We start from the raw sequence: 21,113 nt of genomic DNA, 5'->3' as shown, positions 1-21,113 counted from the left end.
AATTTAAAGGAGCTGAATGCAACATTCAGAGCGATAATAAATCAGCAAACCACTTTCAGTCTCATGCGCTGGAAATGTTTATTTCAAGATCAGAGTGTAGTTAGACTTTGACATCTAGACTCCAGCCTCATCACTCCCTGCAGATATTTGTTGCATGAGATATCTGGGAATGATGATAATCTTCACCTAGCTGGAGCCTGCAGGTCTGTGCTGGGGTGGAGGTGGTGCTGAAAGAGCAGGCAGCAGTACTGATGCAGCAAGGCAGCAACAGCATTGAAAAGGCATGACAAGGGCGAGTTGGGGAAATGTTTGCAGCTTAAATAGCCAAATCAAGAGGATGTGTTTGTATGGAGAGTGACAAATGACGTGTGTGTATGAATTAGTGCAGCTCAAGTTGACTGCTTTAACTTGCTCACAGGCATCGCTCCATATTTGCTATGTAAAGATAAAGTGGAGTAATGGCCTCCCTAACAGAGAATGAAGCCATGCTACCTCTGTTTGTGATGTAATCTGAGCTTCTCTGTGGTTTGTTGTGATAAGCTGGTCTGGCTACATGTGCGTGTTAGTGCATTGTATGTATCCCACTGGCTCGCTCATCACCAGCATTTAGCACCGCACTTGTACAGCGGGTTACCGCTTTAAAGGGTGGCGGAAAAAAAACAATTCAGTATAAACTTACGATATTTTGCGTGGCAATATTGTGCCGTTACATAGACACCAATATCGATTCTTTGAATAAATTATTTGTATAGTATTTCAAATACAATTAAACTTTTGCTAGCTTACTAGAATAACATGATCAATTGCTTTTTTTTGGTCAACTAGATACATTTTGCAACAACACAAATTATTTGAGGAAAATGGACAGTAGTTGAAAAAAGGCAGAAAAAGCCCAACATAATGAAATAAACAATGTCGCAATCCTCAGCATATTGTAAAATAGAAAAAATCACACAAAAAAAATCATATCGTGACTTGTATCATGATAGCATTGTAATGGCCTCTGGATAATCTCGCCCTTCTGTTTATGGAGTTAGCATCGCTAGCTGCTAGCCACTGGCTCAGCCACCTCCATGTTAAGAACTGTGTGCAGACAACTCACATGTTCTCAATTTCATACAGAACCCCTTTAAGAACTATTATATTGTATGTAGTCCCACATCATACTGAGCTAATGTTGTTCTGACCTGTGTGCAGGAGACAGCTGTTCAAAGTCCTCAGCCCTGAGGAACAGCATGAAAAGCATTAAGACCCAGCAAGCAGCAGAAAGCACAGCAGATTCAGCAACAGCAGCAATGCAGAAAAAATCATTTCAAGTCAGTCACAAACAGGTGAAAATTTGTAAAAAAAAATATTTCACACCTTGCATTCAATAGTAAGAACAAGGATTGCACATATGTTTAATGCTGTTGCACTGAGCAGGGATGGAAGAAAGCTGACGATGTTTGTGATATTTAAACAGTTAGAGAAAAAAAATGTATTTACCAGGCTTGTTCAGTAATTTTGTCATGCTGCTCTCCTTGTGCTCTACTTTGAGGTTTTGATCCTGCTTCTTTCAGCTCATCTCTGTCAGGGCTCTGCTCCTCTTCTCTGCTTTTATTTGTCAATCCATTCACGTGGAGCTGAGTGCTGGCAGGGCCCCCACCACCATTGGTCATCTCAAATGTGTTCTGCTTCAAATGCATGAGAAAACAAATGACAATTCTGTAGGAGCAGTTTTTCTCAAATTCCTCTAAGGGGAACAAAGAATCCAAAAAGGCAAATATTCCCAATGAATTATAGTCACAGGGGTTTGTGTTTTACAACAGCAAAACTATATAAAAACATCTGTTTTCAAACCCTCACACAACTCATGCAGGATAATCCAAGTCGTTTAGTAATTTGTGTGCTCAGTACATCCCAAACACATGCATTTTTACTTGAGATGTACAGTTTAAAACATTTCTGCATAACGAGTCTCCAGATAAGGTATGCCTTTTGTTTTGTGCAGAAGTGTTTTAAATATGATGTTTTCAGTGAATATGCATGTGTTTGGGATGTACTGAGCATATGTATAGATGAATGAGGCTTGGATTATCTTGCACAAGTTGTGTGAGAGGTGGTCGATGGATGTTTTGATATAATTTTGGCCCCTTTTAGAATCCACTTGAAGAAGTCTGTTTACTGTTACTGCATCGTTTTACTTCCCAAATACAACTTGATCTAGAATGAGTAATTCATATACAAATGATCATATGAGGGGTGAATTGTTCTCCTATCGGGGCTGAGGACCATCCATTGAGTCACATAGGGCTCCTAAAACTATTAAAAAGAAAAGCAGACACTGTAAAACATGCATTTAATTAACAGCAACGTTGAGGGTGGCATGTTGCACATCTCCCTCTCAGCACAATTGCCACAAATGTGTCACAGCTAAACCAATTTACAATTTGCTTATTGGTGAAAGACAGCCTCCTTTAATTTAAAATAAAATGATTTTAAAATTAAAAAAATGTTTAATGATCACTTTGTTACAACTAAAAATGTTTTGCAGCATGAAAAAATGACACACAGGACCACAACATTACTCCTACCTTCCTGCATAACTCTCGTTTTGCTTCTTGTTGTGCTCTCTGCCACTCTGATTCAAGCCTCTCCTGATCCCGCTGGTATTTCTCCTGAAAAAGCAAAGACACGAGCACACATGCACATCGAAATGTTGCTTTAAACTTCAGATGAAGCTCATTGAGGAGTGTGCTGTGTAGCTCCGAGTTGAGAATGGGAGTCTTTACCTGTAGGAGGCGCTCCTGCTCTTCCTGCCACTTCTCCTGACGCCTTCGATCCTCCTCGCGGTCCCACGACCAGCTGGATGAGGAGGGGCTGAGGGATGGCACCTGGAGCTGGTGATGCACAAACAGACTGTGGGCTCAAACATGATCACAGTGCAGTGCACACCCTCTTACAACACACACACGCACACACGCACACACACACACACACACACACACACACACAGACACACACACAACTTATGTTTGAACATGCATACAAACATCCTTTGATCAAGCGGTATGGTAACTTACATCAGATATTGCAGATTCTGAGCCTCCTATGAGAGAAAACAACAAGTCAGCAGAGACACAGTCTTTCCTAAACAGGATCAAGTCGTATGTAATATTGACAGGCCACACATGCACCACACTGAGGACATATTAAGATGGTTTATCTGTTCATGCATCGTGTATTTTGTCTTGTTGAGTAAACTGCCAAAACTTTACTTTGTTTATCCTGCTGACCTCTGACACCCAACAGACTCCATTTAAATCAATAGTAATTTTATCACTGTAAAACACTTCATTCAAAGTTGATAGAAACTAAATTAATTTCATAAAAACATTTCAGTTTTTCTTTCCACTGTTTTAGCAATCACTGACTCTGGTTTGGTTGAAAGAAACCCTTAATTAACCCAGTTAGATGTGAAAACATGCTGGCTCTGTACACACTAAAATTACTGTTTATTTAAATGGCATCTTGTGGGTTTGGGTAAACAAAAAGATCACATTCTTAAACAAAAAGGTCCATCTCTGTCAGAATCCTTTCCATAATGTTGTCTGACACTCACAGCAATCCTTGCCTGTCAGTGATGTGCATTGAGAGTGCATATGCCTCAACTGGTTTCATTGCAGCTGCCAGCTGCAGCCCTCTCGCTCAATACTGGACCAATTTAAAAAAAAAAATTGATGTCTCCATTAGTCATTTAGACACAAAGACTTGGAGGACAAAAAGGGTCCGGCTTGAAAAATACAGCCCTGCAAGAGGCCTTAGTTGCTATAAAACAATGTTCACTGAAGACCAAAATACAAAACTTGTGGGCTAAAATTACTTTTGTAGATCCTCACCTGCAGGACTGGCTCAAATATTTGGCAACTATCAAATGTCAGATGGTCCAGATGTGCCGTGAGGGGTCTATAAATCTTAACTACTCTCATTTGCTCACTGATAAGACCTGAACAGGACACCTGTATGTAAATCAGCATACTAATCTGCTAATGTATTCGCAGCTCAAAGATACTGTGCACAAATACAGACAAAGAAACGGGCAAAGAGTTAAGCATGCAAAAGTAAATAAACAAAAGGTGTTCACACACTGCATGACCGCATGAAGATGCTGAACAACAGTTCAGAAAAACACCGCACACAGTGAAAACATTTACCACACAAGTAAACCCATGAGCTGAATCCTGCAGAGCCTGAAGAGCCATGGTAGTGAGACACACATCAGATCCATTAACAACCACAAACGACAGCATTATAAATAACTCAGCCGTTACACAAAAGAATGAGGAGGTTGCCAATTAAAAACTTGGAATGATATAGACGTGATTGATGCCGTCAGCTCTGTGGTTGCTAGGTAAATTTTATCCCAGTTTGCCAAAAACATCACCAGCTTGAGGGAAAAATACAGAAACATTTATTTTGAAATAATTATTTAGAAATTCTACATCTTTAATAGTTACTCTGAAGTTTGACTGCTTTGATTCAAATAATGTTGTTATGGTGGTAGTAAAGTAAGGGCCCCCCTTCTTACAATCCTTAATGGGACAGGTCACCTCATATTCAAAAATTCTCTTACCTGTAGTGCTATTTATCGGTCTCGGTTGTTTTTGTATGAGGTGCCATGTGTTGGAGATATCATCTGTAGAGATGTCTGCCTTCTCTAGAATAAAATGGAAGTATTTGGCACTTGGTTTGTGGTGCTCAAAGCGCCAAAATAATTAATCTATCTAATTCATTAATCTTGTCAGGAATCATGACCCAGTTACTCATGATAATCCACAGTCCTTGTTCTAAGCAGTTTCATGTTGGAACTATTTTCTTTCCCCTGAACTACACCATACAAACATGCACCTACAGCCATCTCACACAGTATTACTGAGCTAGCTGATGTTACAGCTTAGCTGTGGAGAACTTAAATGTCTTGTAGTCTGTTAGTTGAGGCATGCTTCCTGCTTCACATTGATACAGTTGGTGGGTGTAGTTTGATAGAACGAAAATAGTTCCTACATGAAATGGCTCAAAATACAGTCTGTGGATTATCTTGAGTAAAGCAGATTACAGTTTCTGGAAAGAGAAATTTCTGTTGAGTTTTTCAAATGTATTTTTTTTGGCACTTGGAGCACCACGAGCTGAGTGCCATCTAGTTCCATTATTAGTGAGAGAAGGCAGACATCTCTACAGCCAATATCTCCAACACTCTGCAACTCACACCAAAACAACCTGGACTGATAAATAGCACACAGGTAAGAGGTAAGAACAGGTACTTTTAAATTAGCTTTGAATTAATACCCAACACTTAAACCACACCAAGCACCAGCCACCAAAGCTGCTACACAAAGAGTTAGAGTTCAGACTTGAATTTTACCTTTTTGTTTGAAAAATTCTGCCCTCTTTTTTTGATTTTTCCTACTAATAGTATCATAATCTATACAGAGGAAGGACAGATAAGGTGAGAAAATGACTTTATGTGAAGAGTTATTAAAAAGGAGATGAGGCTTTTACAGACTTTATTCCTGTTATTACCTTTACTTCTGGCTGTCTTGTGGTGGTCAGAAAGTTCTCCATGCATGACTTTACCCTGTAAAACCTGGGCAGGTGAGAGAACCGCTGATGAGCACCACTTAATATGCTGCATCCATTTTTGATTTTTCTGGCTAAAACATTGCTCACATTGTCTGTCTGCCCATTGAATTGGGACAAATTCCTGCCTGCGGTTTCTGCAGAGGCACCACTGTTGGCATGGTGATCAGGGCGACCCGTCAGAACGGGCGCCGCAGCAGTCAGATTGAGGGTGACCCTGCTCTGGCCTGGCTGGTTGTGATGGCTCCCCTCACTGGTGCTCCAATCTAATGAAAACAACCAGCCATCAAAACCACACTGCAAACCAATGTTTGAGACCACCGGCTGGAAGTTAGAGGTCAAATTAGCACAAATAATTAAGGTGGAAAGAGACGAAGCCTTTTTTTGGCTCATTATCTTACCCTTGTTGCCATAGCGCCGGATGTCCATGGTCAGACTGCCAGTTTGTAGGGAAGATGTCATTTTATCCTTCCACTGGTTGTAGTTCATGTGTGCCACTGCAACTCCATTAACAGCCACAATCTCATCGTCCACACGCAGCTGGCAAAGCTCCGCTGGACTGTCTGTGGGGGGAGGGACACGCGTCAGGGAGATGAATGAAGATGAGGACAGCAAAACATAAAAAAAAGGTGCCGCCTTCAGAAATGATTTTTTTTAGCACCAAGTGAGCTGCAGCATTGAGGACAAGGTTGCTGGTCCAAGTTGAAAAGTAGGTTAGTAAACCAAAACTACAAGCAACGAGTATGTGACACCTGTCACTTCTACAGACATTAAACATTCATGGTTGAGCTTTAAAGGTCCAGAGTGTAGGACTGAGGAGGGGATAAGTAATGCATGACATTGGAATTTTTTGCGGATATCCCGATGTAAAAAACAACCCATTTGGCCAATAACCAATATCGACATCCACTTTTATCCCCAACTCATTCCTACTGCATTGTTTATGAAGTGTTTATTCTGTGTTGATAATATTTTCATTTTCTATTGTCTGTTTTTTTTGTGCTATTTTTGGAGCGCTTTGGTCAACTGCTGTTTTTTATCATTATTATTATTATCATTATTATTTTGGCTTTTGCCTTTATTTAATCAGACAGATTATGTGTGAAAGGGGGAGAGAGAGGGGATGACACGCAGCCGAAAGCCGCAGGTTAAAGTTGATCCTGGGCTGCTGCAGGAAGGGCATGGGTGAGCTAGAACTGCTGTTGTTTTTAAATGTGCTGTATGAACAAATTTGAATTGAATTGAAAAAAGTTATTAAGTCTCTTCTCTAGTGGAATTATCATATTATGCAAACTCTTATCATAATGGCCCACCAGCAGATGAAGATATGAAATACAATGCTTCTCAGTGTAGTTAATATTCATTCATGAAGACAAAAGAAAGACAAGTACTTCAACTTGGGGTCAGTGGTTTGTATGTGGTATGATGTTTTGTTCCTGGTCACTTTGTCAATTAAAACAATATTATCGGATATTATCTTGCATCCATAGAGGATATACTGGCAGACATGGAATTTAATAAAATGAGTTTTGTCATGGTACACTGTCCTATTTTGTCTGTCCTGCATGGCTGTGAGGTCAGGTGGGCTGGGCTTACTTTGGGGTAGATCCTGTGTAAGTCTGAAAGGGGGCGGGTGGAAATAATTAAGAGAGAGGATTAAGGGCAGGTGTGGAGCCCCAGTTTGTTTTCTGAGTGCTGCAAGGAAGACAGATGGTGGAGTTTACCCTTTTCCCCAAAAAGTTTTGTTTACTGGAATTGTCTGAGTGTTTAATGAATGGCAGCTGAGTGCTGAGGCAAAGCAACGATGGATCACGGAAAGTAAGCTGACCGAGTGACAGCCAATGGCTCTAAGTGAGGCAACAGGTAGGCGCAAATCCCTCACTTTTAGCCTGGCAACCAAATGCTCACTTTCTGATAATATATGGTCAGGCAGCCAAGCCCTGGACGAGAGTTCATGGAGAGTAATAGTATCAAGTGACCGGGATTGTGTTTGCTGTGACAGTATGTTTTCTTTGGTGTATAATCCCCTGAAAAGAACTGTTGTGCTCTCATTACCTTACAATGAGTTATGGCGTTTTTATGCTATTTTGGATGACATACTGTACTAGGACATTTTTATGCAATTTTGTTTGCTGTTATATTTTTCATTGGGAGTGGGTCCTCGTTCACAGAGTCCACTACGTTGCACCGTCATGTTTCTACAGTAGCCCAGGAGGCACAAACCAAACGCAGGCTCTAGATAGTGTCATTTGGGTTTGTTTTTTCTACTGTATGTCACAAGCAGCATTGGAGAAACGCTGACTTTTTATGTAAAACTGCTTTAGTTAGTGTTTTTACCTGTTTAAATCACCGGGTTCATTTGTTTTTGAGAGGAAGAGACCTTTGCAGATAATTTTGCTGCTGATGAAGACACCTTGCATGTCAGGATCTTAAATTATCAGAGAACAGATGAGCTTAGATTAGGAAGTACCAGGCTGATAAGCATTAGAAAAACAGTGATTTTTACATTAAACTGCTTTAGTCATTGTTTTTGTTTTTGTTATTTTTTTTACTGGTTTTAATCACCAGGCCCCTTTGTTTTGTAGAGGAAGAGACCTCTGTGGATAATTCAGCTCCTGGCACAAACCTCCTTAAGGTCTGGATCATGTAACCAGAGGAAAAAAAGGTGAGCACACATTAGTAGGTGCTGTGCTAGGCTTTTGATACAGCTTTATTCATCGTTTTCAACAGTTTTAACCACCTGGTCTGTTTGTTTTGAGAGGAAGAGACCTCTGCAGATAATTCAGCTCTATTAAAAAACCACTTAAAGTAAGTGGTTTACTAAAGTAATGCTAACCAGGAGTTCACGCTTGGCAAATGGGATAACTTTTAGCTGATTGCAATCTGCAACCCTCACCACAGGATGCCATTCAATTCTACAAGCTGCTCCTTTAAATTACTGACTTCGGAGTTTGTAGTTTTATGCATGTAAGATAAATGCATATAAAATAAACATTAACATCCCAATTTGTGTATGACATTCTAATCTGCCTCAGTGGTCAAAATGTATAAAGACATTTCCCCTTTTTAATATTTAAAAGAACGAAAGTTTTTGCTCTTTCTTAGCCACTTGAGAAGCTGCTTTGTCTTATCTCTCAACAAACTGCCTCAGTAACATCATGTTTGTGTTTCAATAGTGACAATTTATCTACGCTCTGTCTGCCCTGAGACCTGTCAGTGTCTTGAATTACTTTCTTTTTGTAAGTGCAGGATGCTAGAACAAATTCCCTCTTGGAGAAAAAAAAACATTGAGAACACAATGTCGCCCTGTCACTAAACCGTTCTACAATACAAGGCTCAAAGCAAAGAATCAACACTGTCAGTTTAACCATTATTGTGATGCGTATGAGCCAAAATTTCAGTAATCCGGAGATGAATACAGCAAAAGTCTTACCAGGTTGAATGAATTTGACTCTCGCCCCGGTGGAGTCCCAATGAGTCTGGAAACCAAAGTCTGGTCGACTGTTGGGTTTGAGAGTTAGGCTCACTCTCATGTCACTGTGATCCACCTGAAACACACACAAACGTAAAGCTGACACCCTGTGATCCAATGTCCCGTGCTTCCTGGTGGAAACTAGATACCTCAGAGGGCTGCTACACAAATATAGTGAGTGATACACACCGAGGGAGCAGTTTATTATGCACAGTGAAGTGCTATCATCACAGCAGCCCTGAAACTAACCCCGTCTTTGTGAAGTTCACCATATTCAGGTTTGGTTTTGTTCTCTGAGATGCTATTTTCAGGTCTGTGCCTTTAGTGGTTTAGCATTATATAGAATTGTGTGTCTTCAATCTTCATTTACTCAAATAAGAAGTATTAATATAAAAAAAACAACAACACCTCATACATAGCATCAGAAACTGAAAATTACTAACCTTCATAGAGATTAGCTAGTGACTCAGCGTATATGCACGTATTAAATATTTTTGAGCTAATATTGTTTAAAGGCCCAGCACACCCACACAGGTGTTTTCACTTACTCTGCTGATTAAAGGCTGATTCACCTGTGTGGGCGAAGCAAGAGCCTGCAAGAACGTTAACTTTAGCTTCATTTATCACAGTATTTTCAAAATTTGACTTGTCATTACAATATATTAATGTTTTCACTCTCTCATCATGACATTTCAGCAGAGGTGGAACCAAGTCATCGCTCTGCAAGTCACAGGTGAGTCAAGTCTCTAAAATTATGTCCCCAGTCAAGGCTGACAAGTATTAAGTCCTATATGTTTGGTGTTGAGTCATAGACAACTCATAGTGTGCTCTTTATCAAATGTAATGCCATTTTAATAACATACCAAGCAATTTTAAAATTTGAATTTTCAAAACAAGTTTGCTGGAAGGTGTAATTTTCCACTTGCGTTTATTGCATACTGCAATTTTATTTATTTATTCATTTTAAAACCCCCACATAGTGTATGAGACCAAATTTATCTTTGGTATCATTTTTTCCCACAGGCACCAGTATAAAGTAAATTTTTGGTAGAGCACGGTTCTTTCCTGCAACTTTTGACTAGCTGCTGTCGGATTGGCTCAAACAAAGTGGTTCTGGAGAATTGACTTGCTGGTAATGAATAGCATTAAGATTAGTCCATTCAGGTAATTAAGTGAGATGAGTTGATTTGTGGTGCAATTTTTTAATAACATACTTTATAATATTGGGCTTTTGGTGGAATGTATCAAGTATTTCAAGTCAGAAGGCTGAAGTCCAAGTGAAGTCACGAGAAATTGGTGCTTAAGTTCAAGTTGAGTTGGAAGTCTATTTTGATTTTGTTAAGTCGAATCTAAAGTCATCAAAGTTGTGACTCGAGTCCTATTCAATTCATGTGACTCAAGTTCACACTTCCACATCTCGGGCAGTAAAAATCATGAGTAATGGTCATTTATTAAGTCACAATAAATATAGGCAGAAATTAATCAAAGCCCGATTGCTGCGCCAAGTTAAAATCACTTGTAACCACTTTGACAGCTGGATGAAAAAATAATCACTTTTCTGTGTTTCTCTCATCTAACTTTGGCTCCTTAAGTTCTTCTTTTGATCAACAAGCAACGCCACAAGCCAATACATGAAATTCATTTTATAATCCCTAATCCCTAAAAGAGTATAGTTTGACCAAACATAATTAAATCCCAGATTTAAACATCTGTTGCATCAATGTATACACAGTACAGAGGCTGTGCGCTAAAACACAATCCAGCATACCTTTGGGAGGTCGGTGCTTGCGTTAGATGGGAGAGTTGAGCTTTTGTAGTGGAGGGTCTGCAGGTCTGCATACGGCTGTGGCAGCTGCTGGGTTTGAGTGTAGGGCTGAGAGTGGTAGCCATTGGTCTGGAAGGAGGTCTGACCGGAGAGAGTGGCTCCTTTCACCTCCTCCAACTGTACTGAAGCTTTCTGCTTCGTCTGGCCAGTTTCCTGCTGTCTGACTGAAGCCTGGTGCGGACTCTGCAGCTGGACAGTCGCAGTCTGTCTCTTGAGTGCAGATTTGTTGGTTGGAGAAACAGATTCCTCTTTCTCGCTTGTCAGCAGCAGACCCTGGTTGTCGTCTACCTGGAGATGAATAAAAAAACAAGATGTGCTCAGAAGGTCAGCTCCAGATGAGTTTGATTGCAGCACTTAATCTGCAGTATCGGCGTGTGACTTAGCTGACGTGCGACAGTTGGTACTGAATGTTTACAACCAACAGACTTATGTGAAAGTAAGTGTGTTATCTTGTAATGAGTTGACACTGTTCACAATCACTCTCTTCATTATTAATGATTAGGGCGATCCAAAAAAACAAAGGTAACATGAGCTCGCTCACATATAGTTCACACACACAGAGACAGGAAATGCTCCCATTACATTAACTGGCTTGAGCCTATTTGGCTGACTAAACAAGTCCCTGTGCACCCTCCTGAGCACTAACCCTCCATTAAGACAGAATTAGTAGCATCCAGATTGTAAAAGAAAATCAGCAGGTAGCTGATCCCTCACATACTAAAAGCTCTGCTACGCTGATTTCAAAATTCACTGAGAGACACAGACTTGTCTACTGTTTATCTCTTATCGCAGCACCACATCCATCACTGTAATCACCAGTTTTCTGAGAGCATCTTGGTGTCAAAATTAGACACATTTCAGTAAGTAAAGGCTGCGGATAAATTGTGGAGATGGGCTGTTGAAAAGTGACATTAGAGAGAGTGTTCCAGGTTTATCTGAGGTCGGTAGAGGGGGAGGATGGTTGTTAAAAAAACAATGGTTAACAGTACTAGTTAAATGTTTCATGTACACCTACTTGTATGCCGAGAAGTTACCACTAAAATATTTAGTTTTTACAAGAAAAACAGCAATGTAATGGTGATATTGTATTTTTTATTATTATCAACAAAGGCCAACATAGAGCCTTATTGTTTTCCAAAAAGATATACAGTGCAGGATTTTCCTAAAAACAATGTCTAGACTCATACAGAAGTAATTCCTGTCAATCATAACCTATGACCCGCTAGAAGTGTATTTTTTCTGCAGAGTCTCTGCCTGTATTTTTGTATTTTCTTCTTATTTTTGTGTTCGGGACATTAATGGGTGCGTACTGTCGAGCGTGTTTACAAACAGTACCAACAATTCTGCATAGTGTAACTAAAAACTACAGTGCTCGGCTAATTTAGGAAATTTTGTTGATGTTTTACTAGCCTGTAAAACGGGGACACCAGAGCAGCAACAGCACAAGTTGTGAGCGGTGAATAAGCAGCTGTGTGTGTCGGACTGTGGGATGGTCACGATGCTGAATGGATTTATGGAGCTGTATGTGGCTGAAGTGCTGGCTTTAAGCAGCTACCTCCGCGTGTTAACCTCTGACCCAGAGCAGAGCTGACAGTCCAGTTTTAATCACCAACTCTGTGGAAGGATATGAGTTTGTACCTCCAAACTAACATGTAGATTTAGAAAGAATTATTTTAATAAATAACCTGAAAATTAGAAAAAAAAATGAATAAATAAAATTATAATCACTCTAAAAATTATATTTTAAAATATATATAATTCTGATCATTTTAGACAGTTCTCTGGAAATTTTTCCCAAGCTTTTGAAAAATATATTTTTCTAAATGTACTACTTTCTGGCAATTTGCAGGGGATCTCTTGCCAAGTCACTCATTCCCTTTTTCCCATGTTTTTTTAAGAAATCAAATTTTCTCAGTGTTCAAAGGTTTGAATACATCAGGCAGCACAAGAAAAGTGATGTCGATCCAGGTTTCAAAGAGTTAAACCTGAAAAACTCTACATAAGATCCTTATTTTCAACCAGAAGTAGTATGTAAATGTCTATTAAAATGTAATGACTTTTCATCCACTATAAATGGGACTAAAATGTTTCGAGCTGTCATTGACTAAAACTATGACGTATAAAAAAAAATACTAAAATATGACTAAAACTAAAATGCATTTTCATCCAACAACTAAGACTAAATTTAAAATAGCTGCCAAAATTAACATTGACTCCAATACATTCAAAGAGAAACAGTGCTTTTTTAATAGTCAATGAACTCACGTTGCGCAGTCTGGGCAGCGAGGACACCCTGGACGGCTTGGTCCCAAACGGCCTGGCCGTGATTGCAGAAGAGAGACGAGATGAGCCCTCAGACCTCCGGTATCCACGAGGGAGGCTGGCTGAGCTAGACCACGATCCGGTTCTGGAGAGGTACTTATAGAAGCTCGCAGCCTGCTGGCCTCTGCCCGGCTCTGCAGCTGGTTCCCATGATGTCTTCTGGCTCTCTTCCTGGGACGAGTCCTCCAGAGCATCAACTCCTGTCTTTGCACCAACACAGAGTGGAGGCTCCTTGTGACTCGACATGGATTCAGGAGGATCTCTGGTGTTAGTTGACTTTGTCATCACGTTTGGCTGTAAAGTTGTGATCAGAGTGGAGATTTGGTTTGTAAAAACATGTTCTGACTGGGCCACTGCAGATGTGGGCTGGAAAGGAGCTGAGCTGCCCTGCAATTTGACTTGTGTCTGAGAGCTGAACCGGCAGTCCGGGGATGGAGTGGTTACTGCTGCTCCATCTGAAGCCAAGGAGGCAAAGTGGGTCTCCTCTCCCAGGAAGTTCCCATCAGAGGCAGGCATGGCTCCAACTGATGATCCCTGAGGATATAGAAGAGATTTGCCTTTTATCATCTTTTTTAACTTTTCTGTTTTCAACACATTTATACTTAAGTTAACCTGTTGAAGCCTGAACAATTTGTTTTGATTTCTTTTACAAACATAGGGGAGAGGCAATGAGCTACTTAACAAGACATGGCCCAAAAATGTTTTTTTTTTTTTTTTTTAAGTAAAAAGTTAAAAAAAGAAAATACCTGAAAATAAACAACACCAAAAAAAGCCAAAACCAAACAAGAAAATGACCTGGAAAAATAAATATATGTTTTTATTTTACATATTATATTTTTCCTGTATAATTTTAAATAGCCTATAAAATTATTGTAATAGCAAATATCATTTTCTGGACATTTTCCTATTTTTTGACATTTTTTTTTAAACTTTGTGCAACTTGTGTAACATTTCTTTTTAGTCACTGCTTTTTTCCCTATGTTTAAAGGAGAAATTTAAAAAAAGGTCTTTTTTTCAAAGGGTCTTGTTAAAAGCCTCTGAATGCAGCACAAGAAAACTAATGACAATCCAGGTTTTAAAGGGTTAAGGTCAGGGATGTAAAACAGAATATAGCTGCACACGCACCTGAGTGTGGGCTGAGTTGTAGGAGCTGCGTTGAGCCGTGGGGCTGAAAGGTGCCTCGGTAGCGTAGCTGCGGGCCAGCAGAGCTCGAGTGTGTGGCCGGAGATGAGAGCTGGTTGCTTTTGCTGGAGGAGAGGTGGAGTAAGGACGAGGTGCAGGATTATGCCTTCGTGGTGACTGCTGCTCTCTGGGGAGTTGGCATGTAAGGAAAGAAGAGCCAGTGTAAAAAAGGAAGCAGAAAAGATGGAGATGAGCGTGGGGGTCATATTACATGAGTTCACTGTGGCATACTTAAGCAAGGTCAGCAGCTTTTATTACATACTTTACCTTAATTCTTGGTAGCAACAAGGTTTGAAAGTGAAAGATTTTCCATGACATTTATAGCAGGAGCATACCTCTTCCGCAGTCCACCTTGTGCTTCATTCTTCTCGTATTTAGCCACAGCCCCGTTTGCCATCTGGTTAATAACATGCTCTCTGTCTTGTGACTTCCTGCGGATGTCAGACTTGGTGCTCCTGCGACGATTCTTCCACTTTGTCAATTCCTGAAACAGAAGCACGACCCAATAATACTGTTGTGTGCATATAGTTGCTATGTAATGCCATTATCACTAATTTAAAGCTCAAAACATTCCCTTTTGACTGATTATACTTTAAAAAAAAAACAAAACATCTTTTTTTTTTTCATTCTTGACAACTACAATTCTCAGAAATTAAATGAGACTGGTGGGACCGCCAGCGACCTCGGCCAACATTACTGTTTTTTAGAGGCTGTAGGGAGTTTTTAAGCTTGAGGATAGATCCTAGTATCATATAAAACTTCTATCATAATGCTCTGAGCCCTTATACACTCTAACCTTTCAAAGTTTGAGTAGGCATCAAAACAATGTTTATTACAGATTTATGATGAGAAAAACACACAGTACTGAGCTGCAACTCAAAATAATCTTCAGGTTCACAGCTTTCAGATGATGTATACCATTTCTATGTGGCATCTACTATTGACCTGCTATCTCCTCATAAAGAACCCCTATCCCCCCCATAGAAAAAGACAAAAATGAATCTATGGTGGTTCTCTGGGGGTTTAAGGGATTTATTGGCATGACCATTATCAGAAAACACTACTGCCATCTCTCACTACAAAGTCTGTTTGGCAGCTGTTCTGAAGCTTTCGATCAAATCACACAATCTTCCTCTACAGATGAAGTTGTTATAGAATTCAAAAAGTTTCCATTTTTCTAGAAACTTTAAGGAATAATAAAGCTTTAAGGACCACCATTATCAAGGTAAAGAATAAACTCAAGCTGAGCTCTGAGTCACATACTTTTTCTTTTTTCTTTTAGTAGATACTCCAGCTGCCCTAACAAAGCACACACTGTTGCATGGAGTATGCACACAATTGGTACATAATACATCTTCATAACCTTGCACCCTGAACTTTGACCCTCTTGCTCATTTATGCGTTGCCTTGGAGGAAAGAAAACATCATCGCTGAGCTTGCCAGAGACTGAGGTCAACCAGAGAGCTCTGCTGTTGTTACTTTGCAATGCGAGTTCTTTTCACTCTTAATTCATAACTGCAGTCATTTTAGATTCTAACATTATATTCATAACAAGAAAACTGCACATGCATTTGTCATTGTTATTGTCAATGATTATTTTTTCACTTACACAACTAATATTTCTATTATAATTTATCTGGTCATTACTCACTTGAATGCACTGTAATCTGTCAGTGTGGTTTCTGTCAATGATCTGTCATCTGTTTGCAGCTCAGATAATGTGATATATTTTTCGCTGCACAGAAGACTCTGGGTCACAATAGCCAGAAAAGCATGCTAGCTTGCATGCAAAATGCAACCAGATGCAACAGAACATGCTGGTATTTTTGGCATACTTCATTTGACAAAGCATTGAGACATACTAGATATTTTTTCTGGCATACTAAATAGTTTGCTAATATAGGCATTGGAGAAAATATTCAATCTCTAAATCAATATGGAATAAAGGCCTGAAAGTGCTCAGAAAAACAGGAATTCAAACATCTACAACTTCAATGACAACTAGACAAACTTCATCTGCTGGGGAACTTTTGAGCATATTGAATGAACAGCTGCTGAACTGACCCTATAGTCAGGCTGTTTTGTCAACATCTTTTAGTTGTAAGGCTTTCTAGACTTACATCATGCCACTGAGCTTCACTGTCCTTGGCAGCGACACTGCACTTGCGTATTTTTTCTTGATTCCACTCCCCTGCGATGCTGGTGTCCTGGTCCACATCGTAAATCGTGTTCCCATCAGGAACTTTACGCACAGGGTAAACCATTGGGATGTCGCTGAGTGATTTGCTCCTGGTTCAGACAGACAAAGAGACACGAAAATAAATAATAGACCTGCAGAGCAAACAAAGATTGTATTTAGAACACCGCAGCAGCATCATGTAGCATGATGAATAGTAGTTATTGCAATGCAACGCACACAAAGATGCTGTTTAACACTGACAACTACTTTCTGCTCAGCTCTCTCTCTCTCACACACACACACACAGATAATACTGTACATCACAGGCCGGCACGCCACAGGATTAACAGCTGCAACACGACACATTCTGCATCCAAACAACAGAATCCTTAGCAAAGTGTGAGCAGGAGAGCCACATTCAAGTCAACTAACGCAGCATTATAAATGGCAACAGATGTTGCTGTCTGGATAACACAACAGCCCTGACTTGAAACAAGTAATAGCACTGCTGTGGGCAACAGAGGGTGTCAGATGTGACATTCAAATAACTTACAGCAGCATTTAGCAGGTGGTACATCAAAACTGTGACATAATTTGATGGGAGGAACCAAGACTGTGATTACAAACAATCCTGTAGTTTATCATAAATTCTACTGTCAAGTCTCTGCCCCGAAAATTAATAGTAGGAGGTATACTGAGTGCTTCATCTTTATGAATATTATGGTTGCAGAATAATTTCAGATGTAGGTGAGCTGAATACAAACAAAAGCACACTCAGATGAAGCAGCAGCAAAGCAGTTATGGTCTTAAACACTTTTGCCCAAAACTTTAAGACTCACCAAATCCAGCCAGGGTTGACCTGAACTGGTCTCTCAGGCCTGACCTGGATTTGATTTGCTCTACAGAACCAAAGAAACACAGACTGATGAACGCCAACATGCATCTAAACATAAAAAGGCACCTGATGTGACAAAAGTAAGGTCTTGCCAGAAAGTACGTGTTTAAACGCACAGTATTTCAGTCAGTTCATCAAGCAATCAACACCAAAGCCTTAATAACACTAAGTAAACCAGAACAACTCTCTAAACTCAAAATTTGCATTTTTTTCTGTCTGTTTGTTGGTTTATTTGTCTGAACATGTAAAGTCGATTTAAGACAATGTTTTGTCTCCCGTTCACTAATCATGTACATGTATTTATGTACGTTGACTTTGGAAGGGAAGATAGGCGGTCAGATTGGGAGATGTTACTTGTAACTTCACATCTTTTCCTTCTGAATGGAAAATCAGATTAAAATTAATAAAGAGTAAAACAGAAAATATTAGCAAAGCAAAAGCTAAGTTTTATTTACATAGCAGATTTCATTACAGGTAAAAATACAATATGGTGCACAACATGTGCGCTACTATGGAAGCTAAAGCCAAAAACACTATGTGGATAGTGAAGATTAAACTTACAGACTTAAGTTAGTGAAAATAAAATACATGCATAAATAAAGAAAAAAATATTAAGATGTAGGAATAAAAATGAAAATAGTTAGGACCGTCAACCAACCAGTAAGAATCAATACATGAGTTAAACCCAATAAAACAGGAAAGAATAAAATGTAAGAGTGACCAACCAGACCACTGAAAGACACAGCTAAAAAGTATTGTTTTCAATTTAGTTTTAAAGGCTATAGCATTGGAGCAAACCTACCATGACTGGGTTATTGGGTAGGATGTTCCAGTGATTTGAAGCACAAAAGCTAAAGGCAGTTGAAATAACCAGACTTTTTCTAACAGGTGACCTGAGGAGTCTAGCTGATCTCACAGGCATGTCAGATGAATACAGGGGTGCCAGTCGATGTAAGACCTTCAAAATGAGGATTAAAAATTTGAAAATCAATTCAAAAATTTACTAAAAGCCAATTATCAATATCATTCTGTCTCAATAGGGCTCAGATCACTGGAATAAAGAGTTGCATGTCCTCAGCATCATTATGATAACACACATTGTGTGTCTTGATGAGCTGGCCCAGAGGCAACAAGTATAGACTTAAACAATCTTCGATCTAAAATTAGTGCTGGAACAAAAGGTGTTATAAATAACATGATTCTGTTATGGCTATCAAGGTATGATACAATGCATGAATCATCTCTTTAACCATCACGAACTAATGAGTCACTCAGCATGAGGCTGTTAAAAAGTCATCACATTGTCAGTGCTATGAAAAGGTGCCAGATAATACAACAGCCAGTAGTTAAGGCAACATTAATCAGTAACAGTGCAAATTCAAAGCACATTCAATTTTTCTGATGACCTCATAAAACATCTTTTCGTTTACCAGGGCAAAATTTGCATGACAAAATTAAGTAGTTCAAGGATGCATTAGAGATTTGCAAATGCAAAACTAACAGGTTCCCCTTGCCACTGTGGGATGCAACAAGATAACAAGTAGGAGAGTGTGTTAGAGCTTGTGTGAACAGTCTGTGCAGTGTGTCTGGGACTGTGTGTGTGTGTGTGTGTCTGGGACTGTGTGTGTATGTGTGTGTGTTGGGTGTGAATCTTCAGGACAGGAGTAAATGTTCAGGTTTGGGAAAGTTTCTTAGAGATGGTTTTGAGGCTGTCCAGATGTGGCAGAGATGTTTTGTATTGTCGCAGTCGTCACTAGCCAGGAAATTAAGTCCAAGGCCTCCTCTGAAGAATCCAAAGCTTTCTGGCTACAGTGAAAGAAAATAAATAGAAGATGCATGAAATGACAACATCATTAAAAGCAGACTTTAATAAATAACACATGACGTCTTCTATGGATAATAATGCAATAATTTGCAATCTTGGTTGCAAACTAGCGCTAGCTATTTCTCTGTGCCAAGTAAACTAGGATTTAGGCCCAATCCCAAAACATCTCTTGCCACTACCACCTAGGCCTTATCCCCCTGCTCACATGTTCACATCCAGGGGTCATCCATTACCCCTTGAATCTGCTTCAAGGGGCAAGCTGGCACTCGAAAAGGAGGGGTAGGGGTAAATATATGAAATAGGATTGGGCCTGTGAATACTAGTGTAGTTAAGCTGGATTTAGCTGTAGCCACAAACTTTAACAGAAGGCATTTTACCGCATGCCATCATTTCACACAGCAGGTTATTTTCGGAGCACACACACAAGAAGTCTTTTAAGTTTTGTGTGAGATTTTGCTACAGAGAGTGTAGTAAGTCAGGCTCCAGCCTGCAAAGCCACAGGTAATGTTCTTCTTTTTTCATTTTCTTTAAAGTTACCAAGATTACTTGCTGCTCAAGAAATGCATCAACAACTTTACACATTAAAGCTAACAGCACAAAACTGCAGCTTCAGCTCTGCCTTGTATTAGTTTTAAGTAAATCTTAAAGCTTTCACACTTGCACTATCAGTACTGCCTTACATCATAGAGCAGTAAAAACAGCCAACAGACCTTAAGCCTTGCATTTTACGGTACCAGGGTCTTCTCTGGGAGCCGAGATAGATTGTGCGCACACGGGTCTCCTCTTCAGGTGTCCAATATTGGGGTAAAAAGCGGTCGTAGTTGGGGTTGTTTGATGTCTGATGAAGGGTCTGCTGCACGCGCCGCAAATATAAGTCATCTAGGACAGGATCTGCATCAGTATAATCATCCTCTGAGTCTTCCTCACACAGAGCTCTTAAGAAAAGCTCCTCATTGATGACACAGTCGGGAGGACACACAGTGAGGTGGGGTTGAGGAGAGAAAGGGGCATCCTCAATGCTGCAGCAAACAGTGGTATACCCACATTTATGATGATCACACAGACATCACTTTGGATAAAGTTGTAACACCAAGTATCACAAAAATGATCTCTGAGCTGCTCCAAAATGTTAAAAGGCAGAGGTGAGGCTGACGATTAATGCATGGAGGCAAATTCTGTTGTTTGTCAGATATGGTTAGGGTTATGCAGTGCTTTTTAACTTCCAAGCATTTGAGTGGTTGGTAGTGTGGTTGAGCAATAACAAAGTAAAGCAGAGCACCGACAACATGCTGGCCTGCCACATCAAATATTGTGTGTTGTCATTTACTTTTGAAAAAAGTCTTTTTGAGTAAGATTGTTTTAAAACAGACAACTAAAGACATTCAAGATCAAAAATACTCCTTAAAGTGGAGATTTACCTGGTAGGTTTGAGCGGTTTTACCACAGTATTTACAGATCTTGCTATTATGATTTTAATAAAATACACAGATACTCCTTTTTTCAATTAGATGGAGATGCTGTATTTAGGATGTATTGCATGCAGTGCACATGATGTGCCACCAGAGAGCAGATGAGAAAGATGGTGACTGTAAGTTGTGTTGTTGTGTTGAGAAAACTTGATAGGACTGAAAACAAAACAGGGAAAATATCGATAACTGGCCTTATTTTCATATCTAACTTGGTGAATTAAGCTTTCATTTCTACCAAACCAGAGTTGGTGATTGTTTGAATGGGCGACAGGTAGTGCCGCCAGTTAATGCCTACATACATACATACTTAGGTGAAATTTCATGAGGG

The 21,113-nt window shown here is 39.7% G+C and overlaps 1 protein-coding gene and 1 long non-coding RNA gene across 12 annotated transcripts in view; one reads left to right on the top strand and one right to left on the bottom strand.

Annotated features, from left to right (window-relative positions):
• LOC121948057 (uncharacterized) overlaps positions 1 to 21,113 on the top strand; it is a 63,805-nt gene that overhangs the window by 29,219 nt on the left and 13,473 nt on the right. For 2 of the 4 annotated variants that reach the window (XR_015776420.1, XR_015776422.1), the window contains one exon: positions 1,198 to 1,488. This is a non-coding gene — a long non-coding RNA (uncharacterized LOC121948057). Of the gene's footprint in view, positions 1 to 1,197; positions 1,489 to 8,201; positions 8,282 to 9,784; positions 9,822 to 21,113 lie in introns of those variants that run through there. The other 2 variants (XR_015776418.1, XR_015776417.1) reach the window with 2 other exon arrangements.
• LOC121948016 (LIM domain only protein 7) overlaps positions 1 to 21,113 on the bottom strand; it is a 38,188-nt gene that overhangs the window by 3,714 nt on the left and 13,361 nt on the right. For 3 of the 8 annotated variants that reach the window (XM_088076570.1, XM_088076584.1, XM_088076590.1), the window contains exons 10-25: positions 17,436 to 17,495; positions 16,538 to 16,706; positions 14,753 to 14,901; positions 14,361 to 14,544; positions 13,179 to 13,769; positions 10,857 to 11,201; positions 9,050 to 9,164; positions 6,018 to 6,179; positions 5,707 to 5,882; positions 5,560 to 5,623; positions 5,402 to 5,461; positions 3,063 to 3,088; positions 2,772 to 2,879; positions 2,574 to 2,657; positions 1,486 to 1,673; positions 1,188 to 1,223 (exon numbers count right to left, since the gene is read on the bottom strand). In XM_088076570.1, the coding sequence (XP_087932696.1) occupies positions 1,188 to 1,223; positions 1,486 to 1,673; positions 2,574 to 2,657; positions 2,772 to 2,879; positions 3,063 to 3,088; positions 5,402 to 5,461; positions 5,560 to 5,623; positions 5,707 to 5,882; positions 6,018 to 6,179; positions 9,050 to 9,164; positions 10,857 to 11,201; positions 13,179 to 13,769; positions 14,361 to 14,544; positions 14,753 to 14,901; positions 16,538 to 16,706; positions 17,436 to 17,495 (2,517 nt within the window). The remainder of the gene's footprint in view (positions 1 to 1,187; positions 1,224 to 1,485; positions 1,674 to 2,573; positions 2,658 to 2,771; positions 2,880 to 3,062; positions 3,089 to 5,401; positions 5,462 to 5,559; positions 5,624 to 5,706; positions 5,883 to 6,017; positions 6,180 to 9,049; positions 9,165 to 10,856; positions 11,202 to 13,178; positions 13,770 to 14,360; positions 14,545 to 14,752; positions 14,902 to 16,537; positions 16,707 to 17,435; positions 17,496 to 21,113) is intronic. The other 5 variants (XM_088076574.1, XM_088076578.1, XM_088076580.1 and 2 more) reach the window with 5 other exon arrangements.

Source organism: Plectropomus leopardus, chromosome 1, assembly GCF_026936395.1.
Source record: "Plectropomus leopardus strain MGB_pleo_1.0 chromosome 1, ASM2693639v1, whole genome shotgun sequence".
NCBI lineage: Eukaryota > Metazoa > Chordata > Actinopteri > Perciformes > Serranidae > Plectropomus > Plectropomus leopardus.
The sequence above is the reverse complement of the archived record's forward strand: the minus strand, read 5'-3'. Positions and strand labels throughout refer to the sequence as shown.